This window comes from Octopus bimaculoides, chromosome 4, assembly GCF_046866305.1.
Source record: "Octopus bimaculoides isolate indiv1 chromosome 4, ASM4686630v1, whole genome shotgun sequence".
NCBI classification, from domain to species: Eukaryota; Metazoa; Mollusca; class Cephalopoda; order Octopoda; family Octopodidae; genus Octopus; species Octopus bimaculoides.
The window spans coordinates 87358721-87386303 of NC_142931.1; the positions used below are offsets into that span (position 1 = coordinate 87358721).

General features: G+C 33.7%; 1 protein-coding gene across 3 annotated transcripts; it reads left to right on the top strand.

The window, feature by feature from the left end:
* Nucleotides 1–27583, top strand: LOC106870218 (uncharacterized). 3 transcript variants are annotated; one of them, XM_014916223.3, is made up of 2 exons: nt 1–162; nt 20633–27583. In XM_014916223.3, the coding sequence occupies exon 2, from the start codon at nt 20658–20660 to the stop codon at nt 25836–25838; it is 5181 nt and encodes a 1726-aa protein (XP_014771709.2). In that variant the 5' UTR covers nt 1–162; nt 20633–20657; the 3' UTR covers nt 25839–27583. The 3 variants fall into 3 exon arrangements, with proteins under 3 accessions (XP_014771709.2, XP_014771712.2, XP_014771711.2); XM_014916226.3 differs by having other exon boundaries at nt 19–2390; XM_014916225.3 differs by having other exon boundaries at nt 19–573.

Consider the following 27583-nt stretch of genomic DNA (forward strand, 5'->3'; position numbering starts at 1 on the left):
CAGATTTCTGTTTATTGTTTCTGTAAAGTGTGTGAGACCGGAAGCGAAAAATGATAACGTGACCTCTACTTGACACATACTTTATCAGCGTAGCAGTTTTCAGTATTTTCACTATTGGACTATTCAATTCAATTATATTTCCTTAAAAACTAGTGAATTAAGGTAAGAAAATATAAAATAAAATATTAATTTACATGTAATTTATCTATATATTGCGAAGTATATTAACAGTAGTAAAACTAAACCTGTGTACGTGTTAGTAATGTACATTTCTGACTACCGGCGCCATCGTGCGTTTACACTAGCCGATGATACACTCATACGGGACTATAACAGATGACACACAATTTAACAGTTCCAACAAATAATTATCCGCTGATGTGTAACTGTTGTGTGTTCAATTTCCTATAGTTCTACTACTATCACAGACCGTATAATAATAACAATGTGCTTTTGTCGATGATAACAAAACAAAGCATGAAAGCGACGTCTCTCATTTTGTGTATGTTTCAGTCTGCTAAAAGTAAACTAATCTATTGAAAGATAAATAATAACAACCTAGATGACTAAATCGTAAGTATCCTCTCGGTTCACCTCAAAATTAATCAATCTATTTACACAAACTGTGTGTTTTAATTAGAAATCAGCAATAGATAGTGTTACTGCTATTTTATTTTATTTTTTAAACAATGCCTTTTTTTTTTTTTAATTTGAACTTTTATATTTCATAAGGTACATCGTCATACAAAGGATTTATTTTGCATTTTGTTTGTCACTACTATTAAAGTTGTAAGCAAAGTCACACGCGTATTTATAATCAAAACTGATTTAACTGGATGTGTGTTTTTCTTTCGGGATGTTACTTTTTATATTTTCCTTCCTTGTCTTCCTATATTTCCATTCCTGACAACACAATTCGATCCAAAAGTTTTATATGTATGTATGTATATATAAATACTTTTTATGGAATTTTGCTTTACTGCAGAAATGTTTTTAAAGAGAAACTTTTTCTGGGTTGAATTAATTATAGATTTAATTTTATCATTTATTTTAATAGTCTGAGTAAGCATATACGTGTATAGATAGGTTAGATTGTTTGCTAATCTGATCAGTTTATACGTTGTTGGCTACGGACGTGTTCGACATAACAAATATGGCGGAGCTAAGCTTGCAACTCACTGATGGGCTACATTCTTTTACTTCAATCTCAACCACTAATAAACATTCTCTAGAATAACACCACAGAAAAAAAGTTTCTATCTTTTTTGTTTTAGAAAATTGAGGAATTTGTGCAAATTCTGAGATAATGAAATTGGTGCAATAATTTACTGCAGCGAAATATGAACCCCGTGCAGAAGCTATCTAAACTAAATTTAATCAACACTATTTCTTTTAAGATATTTTCATATAATTTTTTTTTCTTAGATAGAAAATAAGCATTCTTTATCAATTTTCTGTTGATTTTGCATAGTTTTAAAGCAATGTCCAACCAAAAGCTACTATAAATCTTACCAACGAATCTTGTATTCTGTGTGAAACTATTATTATTTACCTTCTGCATTCTCGGAATAAATTCTCTTCTATTTCTTCTAGTATTTTCTTCTTTCACTCAACTTCTCATAACTTGATAGTTTTTGTTCTTTAATCTAATAATATTAATGTGAATTAAGTTCGGTTTTATAGTATTATATTTTATCTGTCCTCAAGAGAATTGTTGATAGACTGTCATTTAAAAAAAAAAATAACATTTGGCACGCCAGGGTCACTTCTGTTTCAGCAGGTCCCCTAATAAAAAGCGTTCCAGTTCTGAACATCTTTTTGTATATCAAAGACTACATTATCTATTGTATCATTTCGTTCTAAGACAGTAGCGTATGCTCTAACAGAGGGACTTGGCTGCCATTTCTAGCAGATCGAAACAAGAGACTCCTCCTGTGTTCTAGTTGTCTCCAATATAGGTGTTGGATATCAAATAAGCAAATTTTTCGTACTGATAAATAATTTTACAGTTCTTATTCGTTTTAAAGTCTATTCTTTTAGATTGCAATACTTTATTAAATTTGGTTTGTTTTTTCTATTATTGTACAAAAATACGATACAGAATAAGTAGACTGCTCCCGAGTTACCGAATCAAAACAAAAATGTCCATTAATATACAAGTTTGTAAAACAATAAACCATTAAAAAATCAAGAGGCCTGTAAACTTGATAGAAAAGGTATAACAAATAGTTTTGCTTAGTTTACAATATAGGATATAAATAAGAATGAATTATTCGAAGTGAGCAAGAGATGCAGGAAAAAGACAATATTTTAAACTTTTTGTTACGTGTAAATTTTCTGACCAACTGAATTTACCAACCACAACTAATTGGGCACTTTCTAATTTAACGGTAATATTTTTCTTCTATATATAATTCCCTTTGCATCTTGGATGCTTGCTTTATCATACGAATGTTGGTAATTTCTTGTTTGCCTTTTTACGTGAGCCTTCAGTCTGCCACTTATTTTGTTTCCCTAATTGCCAAACTTTTGCAGGAATGGTCATTATACTCTGCTGTATTCAAATAGGTCGGTGTTAATTCTAAGTTAAGCATTGCCTTTATTTCTATTCAGCGCTTGTGTCCGTGTGTTACTATTGTGTACGTCTTTAGGCCTACAACTAAAGTGTGTGTGTGTGTGTGTGTGTGTGTGCATATATATCTATCAGTATATGTGCGTTTGTGTGGCTATCGACCAGACTATCGGATGTTATATACTGCTGGTCACAATGCGCTACCAATTCTTCCTTGATTGCGCCCTTCTTTTCCAACTTGGCCCAAATCGTTTAGTTAAATCGTCTTCCCATGTATAAATTTTTTTTTATTTGATTGAATGCCACCCTTCCATTTCCAAGTATATGTGTGTGTATATATATATATATATATATACCAATTCTGATATGATATATCAGTTGTGCTTCCAGTATTTTTCATAGTAGTCCTCATTCAGCAACACTGCCGAAGTGGTACATAGTGGTACAATCTTTAGCATGTTTCCTCTGTTACAAGTACGTGAAACCCTCGGCTCCTTTCTGTCGTTATTAATGCTTGTATCTAGCTATTTGGCGTGCTCGTTTGAAGGACTTTCTTTGTATTCTAGGTTGTTTATGTTTCTTCGGCGGAGTTTCGGAATTAATGTCCTTCCTTTTCCTGCATGGAGACGGAAAAGATTGGATGAATGAGTGGGCTTGGACGTCAAAAAAAAAAAATTGAATTTTGGGAAAGCATTTACACAGTCGCATCTACCGTTATTATGACACACAGGTATATATATACAGAGGGGAGCTACCTTCCTCGTCAGATATGGGACACATATTCCAAAACTCCGCCTTTCTTATTACAAATATTAAGTTAATATTTTTTAACTGCAGGTCAGCCTTCATCGAACAAAACTATGATCAAGGTCGTTCCTGCCTTGACCATTTAATCTTTCTACATTATCTAGTAATACCTTCACTTTTTAAGACAGATTTGGAGAGAATTTGGTTGCTATTTCTAGCAAGTTGAGTAACCTTGTAAGATACACACCCCTCTTCGTTAGCTCGACAACTATATTGTTTCTCTCCGTAAAAAATTCTCTGCATCATACGAAGGAGAACAATTGATTCTGGATTATGAACTTTGCAGCCGGGCTAAGTTTTCGGACAAGTAACTGGAATAATGGAACAGTTTTGGAATTATTTGTATGCTATAAATGTATTGAAAAGTTCCTCGTAGCAGAAAGTCAGAACAAAAACCATTTGGAACCAGATATCAAATGAAACACACTCATTGGTGTATCAGTTATACTATAGCCCCGGGCCGACTAAAGCCTTGTGAATGGATTTGGAAGATGGAAACTGAAAGAAGCCCAGTGTCGGTTTGTTGCTATTTCGTTAAAAGATACCAATAAAATAAGTACTGGGATTGATTTCTTCGACCAAAATGCCTTCAAGTCGAAGTGGGTGTGAATGGCAGAAAACGAAGATAAATTTTGATTTGGAAAAAAATGTCACAGGAAAAATTGTCATATTTTTATGACATAAACGATACTTAAAGTAATTCAATAAATATATGAACTTTTATTAACTGCGGTGCTCCAGCATGGCCGCAGTCAAATGACTGAAACAAGTAAAAGAGTCACTACATGCTACATGAGTTGTGTACAATAACATCACAATTTATATAATGCTTATTTATGCGTTTGTGAAAACAAAAAAAAATATTAAATCACTCTCATGTTGAAGTTTCCTGTGACTTTTTTTATTTTTATTGGATTCTACTATACACAGGCTTGTCCCATCGATTTATTTTCATCATCGTAATACTTTTGTTATTTAAATATGCAGTCGCAGCAAGTATGCACCAAACCATATATACGTGTATGTGCTTTGGTGTACACTTGCTTGTACACACATACATACATGCAAGTGTGGCTGTGCTGTAAGAAACTTGCTGCCCAACCACATGGTTCTGGGTTCATTCCTCAGGCAGATGTCTTCTACTATAGCCTGCGCTGACCAAAACCTTGTGAATGAATTTGGTATATGGAAACTAAAAGAATCCCATCGCTCATATTTAATATGTATTGATTTTTATTTATATATATATATATATATATATACGTATGTATATATGTGTGTGTGTTGTATTTGTCGCCCACCACCATTAACAGATGTTTCTTTTCGTCCTCATAATTTAGTTGTTTGGCAAATAAGACCAATAGAATGAGTACCTAAGTACCAGACTTTAAAAATAAGTCCTGGAGTCAATTTGTTCAACAACTAAACTCTTCATGGTGGTGCCCCAGCATGGCCACAGTTCAGTTATTGAAACAAGTATATCTTTATATTGCCAGCCTCCTCTGGCCCCTGTGCCGGTGGCACATAAAAAGCACCCACTACACTCGCGGGGTGGTTGGTGTTAGGAAGGGTATCCAGCTGTAGAAACTCTGCTAGATCAGACTGGAGCCTGGTGCAACCTCCTGGCTTCCCAGACTCCAGTTAAACCGTCCAACCCATGCTAGCATGGAAAACGGACGTTAAACGATGATGATGATGATGATATATATATATATATATATATATATATATATATATATATATATAAGCATGGCTGTGCTGTAAGAAGCGTGCTTCCTTAGCACATGGTTTTGGGTTCATTCCTCAGACAGAGAGATAGCCATTCATTGTAATCACAAGTAACATAATGATGTTGGTATAGAAATTATTAGGCTCCAAACATTATTTAAAATAAATTTAACGTCATCTGTTTATTAGAATCAAATCTCAACATTATTGTTATTGAAACTTTTGAGTAAACTGCTACACAACTACTGCAGTGCTTACAGTGTTAAAAAATTAAAATGCCATTAGCAATGGAGATGCGATAGGTGAATGTATAATACATACACATGTCCAAGTGGTTAAGAAGTACACCTTGCAGTTGTGAGATTTTGGGTCAAGTCGTAATGTGTGACATCTCAAGCAAGTGTATTTTGATGTAACCTTGGGCCAACTTGTGCCTTGCAAATGAAATTGGATAATCAAAACTTATTTGGGAACACTCCAGATTGACTGCAACCATAATTCAAAGCACACATATCTATGGAATATTCAGCCACTCTACTGCTAACTCAGTGAATGTTCTATGCCATTCATAGGCCAGTTCTTTCACTTGTCATTGACCCAAAAGGAGATCCTTTATATATATATGTAAAGTTTACAATTACACTTATTTACTGTTGGTTATTGCTGTTCAGTCCCAACATCCAACTGTGACCCAATAGACTCTTTAATCAAAGGATTCCAACCATGATCATCTCTTCTATTATTTAGCCATAATGTATCTAGAACTATATTATCTGATACGTCTTTTGTGCATTTAACTCTTTATCATTTAAACTGGCTGTAATCCAGCCCAAATAGTCTGCCTCTTTTTTGTTCAAACTGGCCAGATTTGGCCTATTGCATCTACCCTACAATGTAATTCTAAAAATAACAATCATATCATTGAAATCCTGAAGCATTTTAGATAATGAGTAATTAGTTCAAACTAATGTGAGTAAATAAGCATTGCATTTGACAAAATAACCTGATTGCTAAAGGGTTAAGACAGAAGAAAATTAGGTTACTATTTCTAGCAGGTCTAGATCAGACATGGGTAATCTTTTTACAAGAAGTAGGCTACATAAGGAATGAGGTTCATCATCAAGCAAGCCACACTACTAAAAAATTTCTTGGGAATTTTTCATTGTGTACCCATTCAGTAAGCCCTACATGACTGGTGCAAATGCTCTCTCATTAGTTCTTTGTGTGCGTAAAAGCTGTTATTGCATTCTATATACTTGTCCCCGATCACACACACACACACCTGAGCCTTTTTTATAGTTAACCAGTTACAAATGAGGGCATCAATTGAATTTGGAGGTTTTAAATGATGAATGCAAATCAAAGGACTGGCATTTACAGTAGTGCTTTTTTTAAGAAAATAATTTAAAATTTGGTAAGGTTTAGTAAAATAGCTAATTTCTGCATAATTCAGCAGAAAAACCTTCTTATATAAAATCACATTGAGAAGTTTTAACTTAGATGTGAACACATTAAAATAAGTGATTCTGTATTATAGAAATCAAGAGATCTCAGGTGGTTTTGTTATCAAAGGGTTCAATAGATACATGAAAATTAAATCACCATTGTCAAATCCACTCACAAGATCTTGGTTGACCTGGGGCTACAGTAGAAGACATTTGCCCTAGGTTCCACAGAGTGGGACTTTGTGGTACCTGGGGCAACTGTCTAAAATTTACAATAGAGAAAGTTAGATTTGACCTTAGAAAGATAGATAGTCATGAAGTGACCCAAGGTAAAAGAAAAAAATATGGAGGTTTGAAATTGCAGATGTGAAACCAATTATCATAATCTCAATGAAATAAATTCTGAAGAATCAGTTCTATTGAGCAATAACATATGAACAGGAAGCAATAAGATATAAGGTAGAAATTTTGAAAACCCTCCCCTCAAATTGAATAAATGCATGTGTAAAGTATACCTGAAATGTTATATTTGTATTTCATTAAGAGAAACAGCCAAGGACTTGTCTATTAATGATTTTGTTGACATAAATAGGAAAATAACTGTAGGTTAAATCATTAATGATATATATCAAGGACTTTTCTTGCAAGCTGCTTGGCAGTCTCACTGATGATGATAGTACGTAAAACACCCAGTACACTCGGTAAAGTGGTTGACATTAGGTGGGGCAACCAGCCATAGAAACCATGCCAGATGTGAGAACCCAACACAGTTCCCTGACCTTTCAGATCCTGTCAAATTGGAATGGAATATAGGCACAAAATGAGGATGATATCAGTGTATAATTATGTTGCTATCCAAATCATGATTAATACCTTGATTGTACTTATATCTTCATTTGTTCATTAAAGCTTTGATTTAATTGAAGAATTCAATGGAAAACCAGTGACAATCAGAATTGAAGTAGACTCCACTTGAATTTTACAGTATGAAGTGATGATTATTGATCTTTTAATACAAATTGTTTTAGATACCTTACGATTGGTTTGGCTGTGTGGTAAGTAGCTTGCTTACCAACCACATGGTTCCAGGTTCAGTCCCACTGCATGGCACCTTGGGCAAGTGTCTTCTACTATAGCCTCAGGCCGACCAAAACCTTGTGAGTGGATTTGGTAGACGGAAACTGAAAGAAACCCATCATATATATGTATATATATGTGTGTGTGTTTGTGTGTCACCCCCCAACATCGCTTGACAACCGATGCTGGTGTGTTTACGTCCCCGTAACTTAGCTGTTCGGCAAGAGACCGATAGAATAAGTACTAGGCTTACAAAGAATAAGTCCTGGAGTCGATTTGCTCAACTAAAGGCGATGCTCCAGCATGGCCGCAGTCAAATGACTGAAACAAGTAAAAGAGTAGAGTGTATTGAGATAATTAAAACAGCTGTCTTAGAATACTAAGTATAGTTAAATACTGGTGAGTACAATTAGTGGAAAAATTGAGATAATTGTTCACAAGTATGGCTGTGTTGTAAAGAAGTTCATTTCCGAACCTTATGGTTCTGGATTCATTTCCTGTGTGTACCTTAGGCAAGTATTTTGTACTACAATGCTGGTTTAACCAATACCTTGCATGTGGAATTTGGTAGACAAAAACTGCAGAATCTCATATGTGTATCTGTTTCTTGACTGTGTTTGTTTATGTTGGTTTAAAAAAAGCAGTGTATATTACCACTTTATGTCCCTTAATGATTTGACAAGCAGAAATTAATAGAATAAGCACCAGACTGAGATATATAGAGGTGTTGAAGGCAATGTTCCAATGTGGCTATGACTGAAACCAGCAAAAGATATTGTGAGGAATTGAAATTTGGATTGCTATTAAAAAAACTGAATCCTCATATTAACAAGACTTCAAAGCAGAATGTTTCACTTAACTTGTCAAATAAGTATATTTAGACACACTTCAATTATGGCAGCTGTATTATATTGAAATCTGAGTTTTCAGTAAATGATACACGTTATAATTTGCATTTGCAGTTGTTAGTTTCTGTTGTGAGTCTTTTCCTATAATGAAAACTTTCAAGCATGACAATTTCATTTTCACATCATGTACTACTATTGACTTTCTTTTGCTATTATTTTCTTTCACTTTCAATCGGAACTGTTATTCTGTTCTGAGTCTTATTTAAGAGTTTTGATTTTTCCCTCTTTCCAATTGCTCTTTGACAAATGCATGGAGCACATATCAGTTGTGTTCTTACTTCTGAATATTATTCTGACTTTATATTCTTGACCATAATTCTAGAATAAAACACTTACTTTTAAAACTATTCAAGAATTTTGAGGGATTTAGTGAAGTAACTTTCGTTATTTAGCTGATGTTTGGTTTGTAACTTAACAAAAACCTCTTACATAAAACTAACTAAACTTTTGACTTCAATATGAACTTAAAAATTACAAGCTTTCTTATAAGAACCAGAACTAGGTCAAAATTGAAGGGGTTAAGTCAATGAATTTAGATTTTGCTTGTGAGCATTCGATAATAACTATTAATCTTTGAATACATTTTTGAGAGGTTAATTTTGTATTAATTAAATACTTTTCATAACACCTGCAGTGTCCATAAGACTCAGCGTCTACATAGAGTATACTGGCCTTTCAAAAAGTAAGATATTCTGACTCCTGTTGCTTTGTTCGCTGCACTAGTATGTCAAAAGAATGTTAATTGGTTCTTATTTCGTTTTTCATAATGAATTATGTATAGAGTTCATATTACTCACATGTCTAAGTCACACTGCAAGTTTAGTGCAACAGTCTCTAGAGCCAAACTACTTCAAGGGTTCTGAAGAAATGTTAGCCATTATTGATGATAATGGTAAATCATAAGTCATCTTAATCCATGTTTGTAAATTTCCCTTTCCACTTGTAAGCTGCTACTATTTATTATATTGAATATGAGCATTTATCCATTGATATGTGGTCTTTTTTTCTTAAGATTTTAATTCTTTCTTATTATTCTGATTCTAATAACTGATAGAAGCTTATTGGAAAATAAGCTGACACGATGATGCATGTCTTCAATTAACACCATTAAATAGAAGAAACTTTTAATGTATGAAGAAGTTCTAATCCTGAGAAGTAAAGTGTTTTGTCCAGGAACAAACTTAAGTGAACTAAAAAAACGGCCGTAATTGACAAGCCTAAAATACATATAACTCTAGTGGAACCAGTTGGTAGATTGGATAGAAAACCCTGTACTTAGTGTCAGAAAAATTGATTTTCAGTATTTCTTTCAGCTCTGTATCATCTAAAATCAACTTTGACTTCCATCCCAGTGTAGATTAATGTACCAGTCAAATACTGGGTCGATAGCATCAACTAACACTTTCTTCTCAAAATTGCTGGTTTTGTGCCAAAATTAGAATTATCATCATCATCATCATCATCATCACTGTCATTGTACCATTGCAAGCAAATAGAATGTTAATTCCCTTCCATCATTTTGAGTATATTGAGTGAAAAACCTTTCTTCTATCAAATTACGAAGACATATGATATTTCTCATCAGTAATGAATGTAAGATATTGAAAAGGAATCTCACACTTGTATTACTTTTAAATGTTCTATAAGAACTTTCGCACAAATTTATGCAGCTAATGAAGTGAGATCTATTTGCTGCACAGCAAATACTATATTTACTGGAACAGAAATTAAAGTTGACCATGGGCAACAGATCAATGTTGGTCAAGGGATTATCCTATGTCTAAATTTGATGGTAAAAAATTAATTTTCTCCATGTGTTTTTGACATACAATTCACAAAGATATTGGGTTATGGATCTCTTTGGTCCATTATCAAAAAGGTGTTGCAATTACTGTAGTGTATAATTAGGGGGATACAAAATACAGCATTTCTTACATAAACTAGATCATATGCATTTACCTGTACTTGTTGCTTCATCAACCTACATTTCATACATGTATGTATAATTGTGAAGCAGTGTACCAGTGTTGTCAGTTAAGTTACAAAAGGTAACATTTACTGGTCCCTGTTTCTAACACACTAATGGAAATGCTGTATAAAAGTCAAGTCAAAATTGACTCACAGTCTCACTTGGTAGGACATCTGATATTAGTTCCTGTACAACACTCCTGGAATACAGTCTGTCATTTTGTGAAAAAATACCTCCTAGGAGAAACATCAATTGTACAGTAACATTCAAACTAAAACTATTGCTGTTGTTGAGAAGATAGTAATATAAGCAACAAGAGAATGTGGTATTTAGATGAATTTGTGAAAGATTAAAATTTGTCAAACTTTTTTATAATATAATCAACAATCTCTGAGGAAAGAAGTTCAACCTTACAATGTTAAATGAAAGATGTTGAGAAGGTACTTGGAAAACATTAAGATGAAAAAAAATATGTATCTCATGGAACCTCTGAACTGTATGCACAAGTAATCAGAAAAGGGTGAAATTTTAGATTTTATGGCAAATTTTAGCAGGGCACAGAGTTTATGAGGTAAGATTGCACAAAAATTGTCTACTGATCCAGATAGTATGTTACTTCTATTTCCTTAATTTGTTATCAGAAATCAGAAGGACAGTTAGAGATAATGATACAGAGAAAACATGGATGAAACCTCTGTTAATCTCGACATCCAGAGAAATGATCTGCAAACTAAATAGGAAATTTTACTGGAGAAAACTATTGAGCATGAGAAAATAAGATTTCCTGTAGTTCTTTCTTTTGTAGCAAATGGTACTGATGGAAAGCACAAAAAGGTACTCAGATGGTTATCTTTAAGAGAAAGCTATTCCAAAAAGAATTGTATGTAAGCAGCCACAAGACTCAATGGATGAACATAGATTGAAGAAGTTTGGCATTTACAACTTGGTCTATGAAAGGAAGGAGAAGGTTTGTTCACCTGAAATAAGTTTAGATCACATTTAGTGAAGAGTATTTCTGTTAAGGTCTGACTGCAAAATACTTACATAGGGGTAACACTTAGTAGACTTGTGAGTATTTTACAACAGTTCACTGTTGATGTCAATAAACCATTTACGAACATGGTGAAAACAAAATTAACTGGATTCATGATGAAGGGTAAAATCCTGCATGAATGGAGGCACTATGCACATTCCATCACTATTTTTAATCTATGAAAGGAAATTATAAGTTGACATTATTATTAAATCTTTCAAGAAAGAGAATTTTGAATGCATTTTAATGGGACAGAAGATGAATACACATGAGATGATGATGATGAAAGGCCTAGCATTGATATCACTCTCCTTGATGATTACAACTTATTCAGAGCTGAAGATGATGAACAATGTGATTTTGGAGGATTTTGATGAACTTATCCATTTGAAATCTTTATGCTTTGCAATTAATTTGTTATTTAAGGTCAAACTGAGTTTCTACTTCAGTTCTGTATGTATAAATTATTGTTATTAATCATTTTCATTTTAATATTTATAATCTTAATCCTTTTTGCATGTAAACTGGCCATATCCAGCTAAAATATTCTACCTGTTTTATGTTCAAACTAGCCATATCTGGCCTCTCACACCAACCTTACAATATCATTCTAAAAGTTAAGAGTTACCTTATCAGAATCTCAAAACATGATTAATTCAAAACAATGTGAATAAATAAGCATTACTTTTGACAGAATGATGTGAATGCTAAAGGATTAAACTGTCAGGCTGAGTAGAAAGTAAGCAATGTTTTGAAACATGAAATTCATCACAATATATTTCAACAATGCAGAAATTTTATTCATCAAAGTCAGTACCATTACAATCAACATATTTTTGCCAATGAGTTACAAGTTTGTTTATTCCAGTAACATAAAAATCTGGAGTTCTGGAACTGATGAACTCTTTGAACACACTTTCAGCATCGGTTTGATATTTGAACTCCTCTCGCAGGAAACCATCAAGGTACTTGAAACAGAGATAGTCAGTAAGAGAAAGGTCTGGGGAATAAGCTGGGTGAGGAAGAACTTCATAGCCAAGTTCCCTCAACTTCTGGAGCATCATTAGTGAAACATGTGATCAAGCATTGTCATGAAGAATGATTGGCCCTCTTCTGTTGACCAGTCTGGGGTGGAGGAGTAGCAGTTTTCATTCATTTTGGCAATTTCATGGCAACATGTTTCTTCAGTAATGGTTTTTTTGAGTTTTAAGAAGTTATAGTGGATGAGTTCAGCAGTACACCATCAGTCTCCATAACCTTCCTTTTGAAGAGCTCAGGTTTAGGGAAGGTTTTCGGTGCTTCATTTTGGTCCAACCACTGCAAAGAATGTTTTTTTTTTATTGTACAGAATCCACTTTTCATTGCAAGCTACAATATGATCGAGAAATGGATCAATCTGATTACAGAGAAGTGACAAGCATATTTCATATCTGCACATTTTCTGATTTTCATTCAAATTCTGTGGTACCCATTTGTCGAGCCTTTTTGATTTTCCAATCGCATGCATATAGTTGCAGGTAGTTGTTTGGCTAACTTGAAGTTCTTTTGCCAGTTCTCATGGTTTTATGTGGATCTTTCTCAATGATGGTCTTTAATTGACTGTCATCAATGATAGATGGGTGTCCACTACGCTCACGATCTTCAAGGCTCAGGTCTCCACTGCAAAATCGTTTAAACCATTTTCTAGCTGACCACTCACTGGTCATTTCCTCACCAAACATTTCATTGATATCACGATCAGTTTCAGCTGCTTTACATCCCTTTTTGGAGTTGAATTGCAAAATTGCTTGAATATCACACTTTGACAGTTCAATTCCAGATGATTGTATCAATGGTGAAAAAAATATCAATGTTAATTTATTGATGCATTTGGGCAAGTCTATGTCTGTATAATCAGACAATTGCAAAAGAAATGTTTTTAAAAAATTCAAAATTCTGCAAAAATTCAATACAAATTCTTCATGGTTCAAAACGTTGCTTAGATTGAATTACCTAATTAGAAGTTTAAAAAATCAACACAGAGTATAAAAAATCAACACAGAGTACTGTGATGAATGTGATTATTATGAAGGTTAGCAAATGATAGTAGACACATGTAAGTATTGACAAGAGCTACAGGACCATTTTAACTTGGCGGAATGTGTGTTGATGCATATACTGAATAATTGGTAGTACTTTTTTTTTGGTGGGGTGTCTTTTGTTTCTCTTCCTCATTCACTGAAGAAGTCATTAGGAGCTCTGCTACTAATTGATATTATACCTTAAATTATACTTTGAATGTCAGCTCCTCATATGTAGTATCCATCTAATAGTTGAAATTTAGCCTGGAAAGTCTGGTCTAAAAATTTTGATTTGTATATACATATATAAACAATACCAAGAAGTTTGACGTAGGTAAAAGAGTCATATTCATCTTAGCAATGTTGTCACCTCTAAATTGGAAGCTATTTCTAGGAAGTTTATTTCATTTATTCTTTTTCATATTTTTTTTCTGTATTAGTTTCATGCACATGTTTGGAAATTATTATCTTATATTTTTAAGAGTTTTAGATATTTATAATTCTTTGATATAAAATAATTTTCAATTTACTTTGTCTTTGTTTGAGGGCATATCGGTAGTGGGAGACTTGAAACAGTAACTGGAGGTGGAGTGAATGACAGTCAGAGACATTAAATATAGCAAAGAGAAAGTGAAAACTTCCAGTTTCCAAGAAAAAAATTCTTTCAGAGCAGAAGATTACCAAGTATATTTAATCTCACACACACACACACAAGCAATACATTTACATATATATATATATATATATATATATATGAATACTATTGCATAAGAAAATTATATAATTTATGAACACAATTTCTTGCAAAAATCCAGGTCTAACACAAGGGAAGTAACAAGGTATTCTTATTAGTTACCTCCCATGATCTGTGTATTTATTTTGAAATCCTGTTCAATCTCATCTATTCTCATCCAAAATGGAGGTGAGTACCAACACTTCCATGCAGTATACCTGAACAATTGTGAAGGTTGCAGTGTCGAGCACCCATTCTCACTGTTCGATATTTGCAAATATTTGTACAAATGTGTGTATCTGTGTCTCCTTGATATCATGCAACATTTGTAAATGAGCATTACTCATGCAATACTGTTAATTTTCAATCTTCCATAAAAACATGTTTGGACGTGGGAAATATTACCTTGCTTGGAAACAAGAGAGTTGACAGCATAGGCATCTGGTCATAGAAAATTTGCCTCAACAAATTCCATCTGACCAATGCAAGTAGGGAAATATGGACATCAAAATGATTGTACATATTAAATGCCATGTTCCATGTTGGCATGAGTTGAACAGGTTGACAGGATCTGATGGATCCGAGGACTGCATCATGCTCCAGTAGCTTCTCTGGCATAATTTCTATGGCTGGATGCCCTTCTTAATGCCAACCACTTTACAGTTTGTACAGGGTGCTTTTTTCATGCCACCAGCACTGTTGGAATTGTCTAGTTACCCACATAACTATGAACTCCAAGAGAGAAAGGGTCAGAACTTGTAAATTTTAATGACCAGTATGCTCATTTAAATCATAATCTTCATTTAGTTGATAAAAAATTTTCATAAAGTGATTATGTATTTAAAAATATTCAAATTATTTTCCAATTAGCAATTTCATTGTTTTGCTTTTTTATTTTTCATTTGAAGCTTGGTTAATTCATTTGCATTTGTTGTTTTTACTTCTCTCCTAAGACTACAACCTATGATCAAGTCATTCCATCTACAACAATCCATTGTTCTTTTTATACTCAGTGTTTCTAAGACGACTACATTGTGCAATATGTCCCTCTCCTTTTATTAAAACAATATGATATGAGGGAGAGTTAACTGCTATTTCTACCAAGTCAGATAATCACATAGATGACCAATCTTCTATATTTTAATGAGATTAAAAATAAATACCCGAGTTGAATATCTTTTACTTGTTTCAGTCATTAGACTGCAACTCTGCTGGGGCACAGTCTTGAAGAACTTTAGTCAAATGAATCAACCCCAGTACTTTTTATTTTTGTAAAGCCTGGTACTTATCAGTCTCTTTTTGCCAAACCACTAAGTTACAGGGACGTAAACACACCAACAAGTGGTGGTGGTGAGAGACAAATACATACACAAAGACACACACACACATGATTATTTATATACACACACACACCCAATCAACTTCTTTCAGTTTCCGTCTACCAAATCCATTTACAAGGTTTTGGTTGGTGCAAGGCTATTGTTGAAGACACTTGTACAAGGTGTCATGCAGTGGAACTGAACCCAGAACCATATGGCAGAAAAGTAAACTTCTCACCATGCAACCACACCTGCACCTGTATTGATAGGTTTCACTCTGTATATTTTCAGTAATTTTCCAATTGTCATCTTTTTTACATTTATGTTTTATTGAAGTGACAATGGATTCATCATCATCATTTTACATGCACTTTTCCATGGATCAGAGAGATTTTCTACAACCTCGCTTGTATGAAGATGGTACTCATTTACAACTGTCCTGTGATGTCTAGACAAGGGTGTACACACACATATATTCATACATATGTATGTATATATGTGGAGGCGCAATGGCCCAGTGGTTAGGGCAGTGGACTCGCGGTTATAGGATCGAGGTTTCGATTCCCAGACCGGGCGTTGTGAGTGTTTATTGAGCGAAAATACCTAAAGCTCCACGAGGCTACAGCAGGGGATGGTGGCGAACCCTGCTGTACTCTTTCACCACAACTTTCTCTCACTCTTACTTCCTGTTTCTGTTGTGCCTGTAATTCAAAGGGCCAGCCTTGTCACACTGTGTCACGCTGAATATCCCCGAGAACTACGTTAAGGGTACACGTGTCTGTGGAGTGCTCAGCCACTTGCACATTAATTTCACGAGCAGGCTGTTTCGTTGATCGGATCAACATGTATATACACACAGTAGGTTGTTTTCAGTTTCCATCTATCAAATCCACAAGTCTTTCATTGACCCAGGCCTATTGTAGAAGACTCTTGCCTAAAGTGCCACACAGTGGAACTGAACCCGAGATCATATGGTTAGGAAGCAAGCATTTTAACCATGCAGCCTTGCCTGTGTCTATTAGCAAAATGCATCAGGCTAAAAGCTTTTCAGTATTTAGTTTTATATCATTGCATTCTTAGTTTGAAATCAGATGGTACTGATTTTGTTTTTCATCTGAGTGTGATAGAATAAGACCAGTCATGCTCTAGAGTTTTTATTTGTTGGTTGTTTGTAAACATTGTGGTGTATATCTTCTGAGAATTTTCTGTTTCTTGTTTGCAAAAGCTTCATCAGCACAGTAGTTTTTATTAGATACAAGAATCTAGGGATATGTTTTGGGTTTTTTTAACAATCACAGGTTTGTTGGTGCTGAAAATTTAGGTAGTGGTTTTTTAATTTTTACTTTACTGAAATTATAATGCTTGTCTCAGTTCATTGCAATAATAATAGTATATGGAAGAGATGTTGAGATAGCATTTCTTTCTCTGTGAATAGCATGGAGTTGACTTGTTCCAGAAGAGCCAAGTCATCCTTCTGATACTGTTAGAGAATGAAGTGTGTTCTCAGCATCTCTAAGCCAAAATGAGTTCTAATGGTACTATTTTTAGAGCTTTGTTCTGAAAATTAACTATTATTAATAAAAATGGCAAATCTATTATTGTACTTTTCAATTGTTCCTATTAGAAATTAAGTTTTACATAATGTTAACTTTTCTGCATTATACTGTCGAATGGTATATTTTATGAGATTTGTGTCTCTGTCTAGCTTTTGAAAACAGTTATTACTCAAGTAATTAACTGAATTGCAAATAATAATAAAGTAAAGTGAACAACTGTTCATTCTACTCCGGGCTTCAGAAACATAAATTGTTGTTATTGAGTTGATCCAAGGTAGCCAATCCAGCATGCTTGATGTTTTATGCTTCCCTCATTTTACTAAGCAACAGCTGGTTTTGCTAATTTTTTTTTTTTTGTAAATGTTATAGCCACTTCACTGTGTGACTTTTCAATAGGCTTTGACAGGTCTGTAGTATTTCTTAATTCTTTAGTATTTTTTTTTTTCTTATTTTACATTACAAACGCTACAATATAATTTACTGTTTATACTTCTGTACCTAAACAAATACTTCAGCTTTGTTTATGTTTCTATAAAGTTTCGAAGAACATCAACAAATTAAATCTATTGAACCAATTAATTAGACTTGTATATACAGCATTAGTTTCTTTCTTTTTAGTGACTGGTAAAAGTTTACATAAAGAGTATTTGTTTAGATATTGAAAGTGAATCCGTAAGTGAATAAAAAGTGAAAACCAACTAGAAATTAAATCCATTTCTTCTTTGTAGATATCATGATATATTTTATCACTACTTTTCAGTTCTGATAATATTCATTTTAACATTTATATGTTTGCTTTTTACTGTTGCAGCAAAAACTTCAAACTCTTCCTTATTGTTTCAATGAAAGTAAATATTCTTAATTCAATCAAGTTACTTTTTGGGAACCATATCTAGTTTTCTTCTTATGACCTATAATCTCAACACTAAAATGAATTTTAAAAAATGTGAGCCCAAAGGAAGTTATAAACCATCTGTTAGTAACTAAACTGGTGTCAACTAGTTATGCAGTGGGGGTTCTCACTTGGTCAATTTTTTTTTTTTTATATATAAATTTTGTTCATACAATATAAAATGCAGACATTGTAAAATAATCATACAAGTACAGAAATTAAAAATGTGCTAATTAGATTATGATCACTAATATAAAAAGCCAAATGATATTTTTTTTGTTGATTTCTTGCGGTTATACTACAGGAATGTGAAAGGAGAAAGAGTGGTTGGAGTAATGGACTGAGAATGGGGAAACCAATGGTCATTACACACACACACACCTAATGTAGAATTAAACTATATAAAGAAAGGGAAAGAGTAGTAAGAAAAGTTGTGCCAGTAAATTGAGGGGAAAACATTCTGAAGAGAATGAGATTAAGGCAGAGAAGATGTGTAAAAAGATTGGTCAGATAAAAGAAGACAAGAGTAAGGGTGAGTTAAATGGTCATTATAGTACAGAAGTTAGAGGGAAAATAATAATAGATGAAGAGAGATATAAACATAGTAATATGGCTGTGTTGACAAGCAGTCAATCTGCTGACATGCACATCCAAGCAAGCAGCTGCTATATTTTCATTAAGTTGATGATAATGAAAATTTTATATTTGCAGCTCTGAGAGTAGATCAAAAAATTGGGGCTATGAGATTTAAAGAAAACTTAGGGAAGCTGGTATCTTTATAAAGAATGTTGTATCCAAAAAATTATTACATTTACTAATTTTATATTTCCCCACCCCCAAAATCCCATACTGTATGTGGATTACTCTCTCTAAACCCTCAGTCTCCAGATGTAATATAACTGCCAGTCCTACATGTTGCCATCAGCAAGGTTCTTGGTTAATATACTTAATTCCCTATTGACTCAGGTTTGGACAAAATAGCCTGTTGAGATAGTTGAATACAGAGTTTACATAGACTCTACCGGAGTGTTATCCAAGCCTTGACTCATAATCTGAAGATGGGTACTAAATGCAGAAAACAGAAACCTTTAACCCTTCAGCATTCAAACTGGCCAAATCAGGCTTCTCACTTATACCTAATAATGCTATTCAAAACTTAAGCAATCACATCATTGAAAGCTCAAAGCTTTATAATTCAAATCAATATGAATGAATATGTATTATGTTTGACAGAGTAATCTGAATGCTAAAGGGTTAGGTATCTTAACTGAAATTTGTCTTTGTTCTCAGCCTTGTGAAATTAGTTTTATATGTGAACTGGTTGGTTTAGAAATATCCTCATTGGCCAAACCAAAGACATATGCATTTAATTTTAAACAATGTTAGAATAAGAATGCAGCTTTGCTTAGTAACATTACAGAAACAATTTTAGTTGCAGTTGAAAAGTCAAGAGTGCAAAACAGAACATTGTAACAATATTAATTAATGAAAACTTGCTTATAACTTGGTTGCCCTGATTTTGATGCAATCTAAAATGATTGTGTGTGTGTGTATTTAAGAATTAATTCATTTTAGAATATTAAGGGAAAATTGTGTATCATCTGTATAAGAGGATATGATTAGTAGTTAACAACTATCAAGTGATTAATGTACAGAAGGTGAGATTGTGGAAGATATAACCAAACATTGAGACACAGCAGACGTGTTAGGATGGTAGTCTCACAAGAAATTTCCTATCAAAGAGATGACATTCTTTACTAGAAGGTGGTTCTTATGCTGATATCATGGGCAACATGTTTACTTTTGTTGAAATCTCAAAACAAGAGAAAAATTAGTCATTGCTGAGTAAGCAAATAAATAAAGCGTAATAAAAGATTTTATTTCAAGGATTTTGGAAGTGGAAGGATACCTGGTAAGGTTGCCATTTTTGAGAATGAAACTCATTGTCGTGTATTTCCTAGAAAGAGAGAGGGATTTGATGAGGATAGAAGGCAGCTTCAGAACATTTTTTTTTTAGTATGATGGTAGCAGAAACATTTTCAGGATTGATCAACTTGATGAGCTTTAAATAATCACAGGACTCACTCCTATATGACCACTGTATCCTTATGGTATTCAGTTTGAGATGGTGAATACATGGAGAGTTTTCTTGTTTGTGTTGAGTGGGTTTAGATGCAAACCCAGTAGCAGATACAGGATCTTTGTCCATGGAAATATTGTTTACAGAGCCAATTTGTCAATAGAAATCCTCTTAGCAAAAGAGATACAATCAGGGAAAGCTTGCAGGTTCAATTCTCAATTTGGCAGTGACTAGACAAGTTTATGATATAAGAAACTGTGATAACAGTTTAAAGGTTGGCTTTGGAAATGAGAAATAGTGTTGCTAAGACAATCAATCAGTCAACTCAACAAGGAGATCAATCTGTAGGCAGCTCTCCACTAAATTTTTATATTCTATCCTATGTTATTGTTAGAGCTTTTAAAATCTATTTACAAATGCAATGTTTTTAATCATTCAATTTTTTTTTTCCAGGTCTTTGTGATGCTATAAAACTAAAATGGAGCAAAATTCAAGCGATCCTGCTACAAATGTCAAGCCTCGGCGCGGGAGACCAAAGAAAAGTGAAAATGATAAGAATAAACATCACCACATTCGCCTTAGAAAGTCAAAACCCAGAGCAGTAAAAGTTATAGCACCAGCAGAGCCATTTATTCGTGTTAAAAAAACTTCAACTATTACAAAGACAAATCTCAAGTCACAGTCAGATGCTACACAGACAGGCTTATCTATTTCATCTCCAGCTGAGCCCCATACACCAGCAGCTATTAAATCAAATATTCACTCCCTAATCACTATCACTTCCCCAACAAATGGAACTAAGAAGCTACTGTTAGTAACAGACAAAACTTATCCAGCTGACTTCCATTCTGTAAAAATTAACTGCAATGCATCTAATGTAACATCAAGTACAACAACAACAACCACCACCACATCAGTTGCTGATAACAATCAAATTTTATATCAAATTTCCAATAATAAACCTGGAATGGTTATATTAACTACTGGTTCACAAACACAATCTAAAATGCAACCTAAACAATATTTACTCATTCCAACATCTGGTACCAGCGATTTATCACTAATAAATCCCTCTCTAACAGCTATTTCATCAAGTCAAAACAAGCTAATTGCTTCTCAGGCAGCTAACCCAGCTGATCGAATTAATCAGTCAGTAACATCTAATTCATCACCCCTTCATGATAAGATACTAGTCAAATCGGATTCATCTGACTCTGAAAAATTCTCTGGTGCACCTCTCCCAATAGCCACCAAAATGACTGTAGCAAATAAAGTAGGGAATTTACAAGAAACAAATGTGCATGTGAGAAAGCATGTCTCTATTTTACCAAAATCTGCAGAGAATGCAAGTGACTATGTTACTCAGTGTGCTAAACTGAGAGAATCTGTAGAGAACATCCGAGGAAATAGAGATATTACTGGAACATCAGAAAATTCTAAAATTATTACAGGCAGCTGTAACTTAAAGACTGCCTGTTTAACACAGAAATGTCCTCCTTCAACTCTTGTAAACAATGGTATGAATTGTTCTCTATCTGAAAACAATGGTTCAAATCAACTAAAATGTAATTTTTCTTCTGTGGACATTGCTAAAACCTCTTTAAATTCACCAACAGTGCCTCATACGTCTTCTGGGTTAAGTTTTAGTAAGAGTGAATCCATTTCTCAAAAGAAGGTCGATCCTAAACGACCTTATGGTCCACGGGCCAGGAAATCCTTTCCAAAAGTATATGATATACCTGCTTCCATAAAATCTACTGTTCCTTTCTCTCCAGTACAATTAACGAGCACTTCACAATCATTGTGGAGCATGGCACCCTCCAATTCCAGAATGAACTCCAGTTCCATCCCAGCTTATTCTTTGCATTCCCCATCCCCAGAGTTTATTTCACAGACTAGTTTTATATCAGGCCACCCTCCAGTTCCTACTAGTATTACAGATTATAAACAAACTTTATCAAATATTTTACCACACAGGAATGTAAGTATTAATCAGAACACTCTAGAGATTTGCAATGATTCTAATAAAGGCCCAATTCTTTCTCGGGACATGATAATACCTCCAGTACCTTCTAAACGTCAGATATATTCTTCTCCCCCAAAGCTAACGATTGCACCAGGTTTTTCCCCTGTTAAATCAAAACAAAAAAATTCAAATAAAAAGAAAAAATCCTCTTCAAACCTTCTGGTAATAAAAGAACGAGAAGAATTCTTTGATGATTGTACACCAACAAACGTTCCTGGAGATATGAGTCCTCCTAAACTTGAACGAGAAGATGGATATGGTTTCGTACAAAGTGATCCCTATCCACCCAACTTACAACCTCAGTATCAAACAAACACACAATTATCATCTACATTGCTTCAAAATCATACAGACAATATGACACCATCATTACCAGACCGTACAAGATATGCAGCAGGGCTTAAAAAGAATCGAAAATTGTCTTTCGGTAAATTATTTAGCTGTATGTTGGCTAAGTCATCCAAATATGGAAAATCTATAAACCACTATACTATTTTATTTGAAATAGCTCGAAGTATTCACTGTTGTGTTGTATTGTCAGAACTTGGTTACTGTGGCTCTGTAGATTTAAACGATCTTCCATATAGACTTGTCACGTCTCTAAAATGTTCAAAAAGATGCAGGCAGCAGTTCATGAAAACAGCATCAAATGTTGGATCCTTACCTTTGTTTAAGCGTCCTTCTAATGGACCTTTCATAAAAGATGATAATCAAACGATCAAAAGTGAAAAACCAGCTTCTCTGCACTCAAGTAACTTAGATTACCCAACTGAATTTAGTGATAAAAACATTATACAGTCAGATAATCCTCAAATGAAACATTTTTCAAGGAATTATGTTTCTTTGATAAAGCAATCAGAACTGAGAAGTGAAAACTTTATTCATGGTCCTGTGATGAAACCACAATTTTATGGCAATCCAGGTGTGCCAAATTCTTCCCAGACTTTTAATACTCATTCTCAAACTCTAGATACAGAACATAATTATTTTAAATTATCTAATGACAAAATAACAGCAAATTATACAAACTCGTATGCAGATATAAACAAGGAAAGCTTGCCAATTTTCAATAATAATTGTGGTAATGAAAGTGTGCCAAATTCACTGAACACATTTTCAAAAGCAACAAATAATGCTGCTTTGAGTTCCAAAGCAGCAATATCAAATACTGGTGCCTTGATAACACCATCACCACTACCACCACTACCATTTTCTACTGAAAACAGCATTATTGGTAAACTGAAATATGAAATAGTTCCAAAAGAAAAATTTCTCTCTATGAATAGCAGTTCTAATATGATTCCAGTTACAAAGAATCAGAATGATGCTTGTAAAAATGGAATTCTCAAAGGCAACTCCAATAATCAGTTGGTTCCTATGCCAAGGAATTTGGGATATAAAAATATAGAAGGTTTAGCGAAAACAACTATTTCACAGCAAAGGAATATTTCTTGTCTTACAAAATGTCCTGAACAGTTACTGTTACCATCAAAAAGTGAGATTATCATAAAAAAGAAAAAGATTGGGAAAAATAATATTGAGAGAAAACGGAAAACTTTTGATGAGAAAATGCAGCTGTTAAAAGAAAATGAGTGTTTCATGAATAACACCATTAACTCAGCTTTAACAAATAATCTAATGTCAAAATTAACCATTAAGAAAAATATTAAGAAACAGTCTAATTATGAACATGCTCCTTCTTTAGAAGAAGTGAAATCCTTTAATAATGAACCAACTACTACTGATCGTGTTGTTATGCTTGATCCCAATGACAGGCTAATCACACGAAAAAAATCAGAGAAAGAAAGAAAAGTTCCTAAGAAAAGGGGACGCCCTCCTAAAGACCGTTCCTTAAAGCTTTCAGAGAAACCATGTGTAAAAACTCAGTTTGGTAAGCCATTATTAAAAAGAAAAAGGAAAAAGGCTAAGCTCCAAAAGGTAAAGTCTTCTGGTTCAATGAATTCATTGATCATAGAAATCCAAGAGAAACTAACTCGAAATCAGGGAAACATATCAAAAGATATTAAACCAGTTCTTCAGTGCCCAAAGAAATCGAATATTCAAAATATCATTGATGCTATTTATATGGCATCATCACGTAAGAAAAAAGTTCGGCTAAGTCTGAGTTCTTCAAAGTTGAATAGTGTTTGTAAGAAACGTGTCAATTGGAAAAAAATAGCTCGGCAGCCTTTCAAAGATCATGACTTTACTGAAAATAGTTTTGATATAAAATCTAAGACTGCCAGAAAACTTATATCAACGACTGTGAGTAACTGCAGTTCGAATCCAAATTTTGTAACTTGTAAAACTGAATTGAAAGATACACTGGATATAAAAAACATTTGCACTGATTTAATTAATACCCAGAAAATAAATGAATACCAAACCTCTTTGAATAGCTTCTCCACCCTAAGTAATTCTTCAACAACTGTTTCTAGTCCTCCTGGCCGTAAAAGAGGGCGTCCAGCAAAATTAAAAGTACGGCCAGTTTCTGAGACTCTAAATTATGACCATACTTATCAGACTGGAATACCTCCCTGTGATAATAGTCTCTTGAAAAACTCTTCTGCCAGACACAACATTCTGCAAGTATCAAAAAAATCTTTCAGGAGAAGAAAATCCTCAAAACGACGTGGTAAATATCGTTTATCTACACAGACAACCAGACTAGCAGGAATGGATACTAAAGTCCCTTCTCATAATTCAGTATCACTCATGGATGATCATTCCAGTAATTTACAAACAGATATGGAAGCTACAGAAGAAATCAAATTACCATGCTTGAGAAAGAAAAGAAAAATAATAGCTCAAAATAAAGCATGGAAAAAAAGGAAGAAAACTTCTAAGATTCATTCTAAACACTCAAATGATGTTCTTGAACTACAAGTTAAGTGTCCATGTGGCACAGATGGAGAAAATATTACCAATGAAGCAAAATTACCTCTTACAACGGGTTCTCTACTTTCATGCAGTAATATGATAAAGGAATGTGTTAGAGATAATGTAGATGAGGACAAAATTATAAAGGAACCATCAGTAGAATATGATGTTCTCTCAGAAAATAATATATTTAAGAAACATGATTGTGAAAAGGCATTTGATAATGTAACAGAGCTCCCACTGAGCTCACTTGTACCCATTTTAGTTAATAATAGTTCAGATGTAATAAAATCAGTCCCCTCAAAATCTGTATCCTTACAACAACCACTTTCACCATCCTTAGACTCTACAGAATGTGATAATTTTTCTGAATCAAATATGTCACCTTTTTCTAAAACAAGCCAGGCTTCTATGTATTCTCAAGATGACTTAGAACAAACTTTTGCTTCGAGTGATGTGACAGAAGTCTGTCATCCTTGTGGTAATTCCCCAGATGATACTGAAAATAACCCCAAGTCTTCTCTTTCTCAGCCTTCTCCTGTAAATCTTTCAGCAAATGACAATTCATTCACAACACAACCTAAGTATTCCGAAACTGATCAAGAAGCAAATATTACTCGTACACACCATAGTGCCTTACTGAATAAGTTTAATGTGGGACTCAGCCCGGAATTAGCTCGAATCCAACGTCTTAAAGACAAATTGGAGCAACAGAAAAAAACAATAGATATAGTTAAACAAAAATTAAGTTAAATATAAAGTATAAATAATATTCATAATTGTTTTTTCATTTCTCAGCTCATAAGACAAAATTACCAATGCAACTATCATTTAATGTAATAATAATGGTTTATATCAAACCGTAAATAATAAATTTAACTTTTTTTTTTTTTAAAAACCAAAGGTTGAAGATAACTTGGCTTTCTTGTCATCATCATGTTTTTGTTGTTGCTGTTTTGTTGTTATCATTATAAAGGTGGTGGATTGGCATATCAAACTAAATAGCTTTCAATGTTTAGTTCTACCCCCTCTACATTCTGAGTTCAAACCCATCAGTCAACTTAGCCTTTCATGATTCTAAAATTGATATGCACCTATTTATGTGCTGGGTTACAAATTTGTGGCCTTGTGCCAATGAAAGAAATCACCATCATCCTTGTCTTTATCATCAGCATCATCATCATGGTGGAGGCAACTGAGTTAATAGTCTATATGTGTTACAGTATGTAGTTTTGTTTCTTTCAATTCCTAGCTCCTCTCCTACTAGGATCAACTTTGCTTTTCCTCCCCACTGGATTGACAAAATAAGTAACTCATAATATATTGGATTCTATTTAATCAGCTCTTTTCCCTTGCAAAAATTATCCTTGTGTTCAGTCAAAAGATAACACTTGTTATTTTCCAAGTTGGCAGAAGCAGTAGAGCAACATACTAAGTATCTTCGTTTATTTACATAGTACTAAGTAAGAATATACCCTGGACAACTCTTATTGACTCTATTACAAATTTGCATTCTGTGACCAATTTGAAATAAAGCACTATCAGGATTGGTAGATCAGTGAATAAAATACCTCATGGTATTTACTTAGGTATCTTTTTGTTTTGAGTTCAAATCCTGCCAGTTTCATTTATTGCTCTAGTAGCTGCAGAAAAAAATCAAGAGATGAGGAAGTCAACTTAAATGCTTTACATTATTTAGTTCAGTAGAGGGGGGTTAATTAGCAGATTCATTAGAACATGAAACAGAAGTTTTGTGTTGTTCTGGGTTTTCACATTCTGAGTTCAAATCCCACCGAGACTTAACTTTGCTTTGTATCCCTCCAGGATCAATAAAATAAAGTACCTGTCAAGTACTTGAGTCAATATAATTGACTGTCTCTCTTCCAATTCCTGGCCTTGATCCTATGTTAGAAATTGTTTAGTTCATTGTCCTAGGTTTCTCTGTTCAGATCCCATCAGCATTGGCTATGCCTCTCATCTATAGAGTAAATTTGATTCCAGCTGTACATCCTCCATTCATATATCATTGGTTTGGTTCACAGTCATAGGAAGTTATTTTTATTTTGTAAAGGCCGAGTTGGTATAACATAGAGGTAAGCTTCTTAATATTGATCCATAACCTGGTTTAAATCCTAGTCAGGGCTGTTTCACTTCATTTACATTGCTAATGTTTTTGGGAAAGGCATACGTGGTACAGTTTCCCCACTCTAAAATTCTCAGGCTTTAAAACAATGTAAGAAATTATTACTAATAAAGAAGTCATCATTATCTTCATCAATATTTTATTATTAGCATTACTACTATTATTACTACTACTTATTATCCTCTTACTTCCATGTATTTATTTGCACAATTAAAATTACTTTCGAAATCTTTTCAATATACATGTATGAATTTAATGAAAAGATTTACACATTCTTCAGAATCATCAGAAAACAACTTCTTCAATTACATTTTATTCAATAAATTTTATCAAATTACAGTTGATCATCCTATAA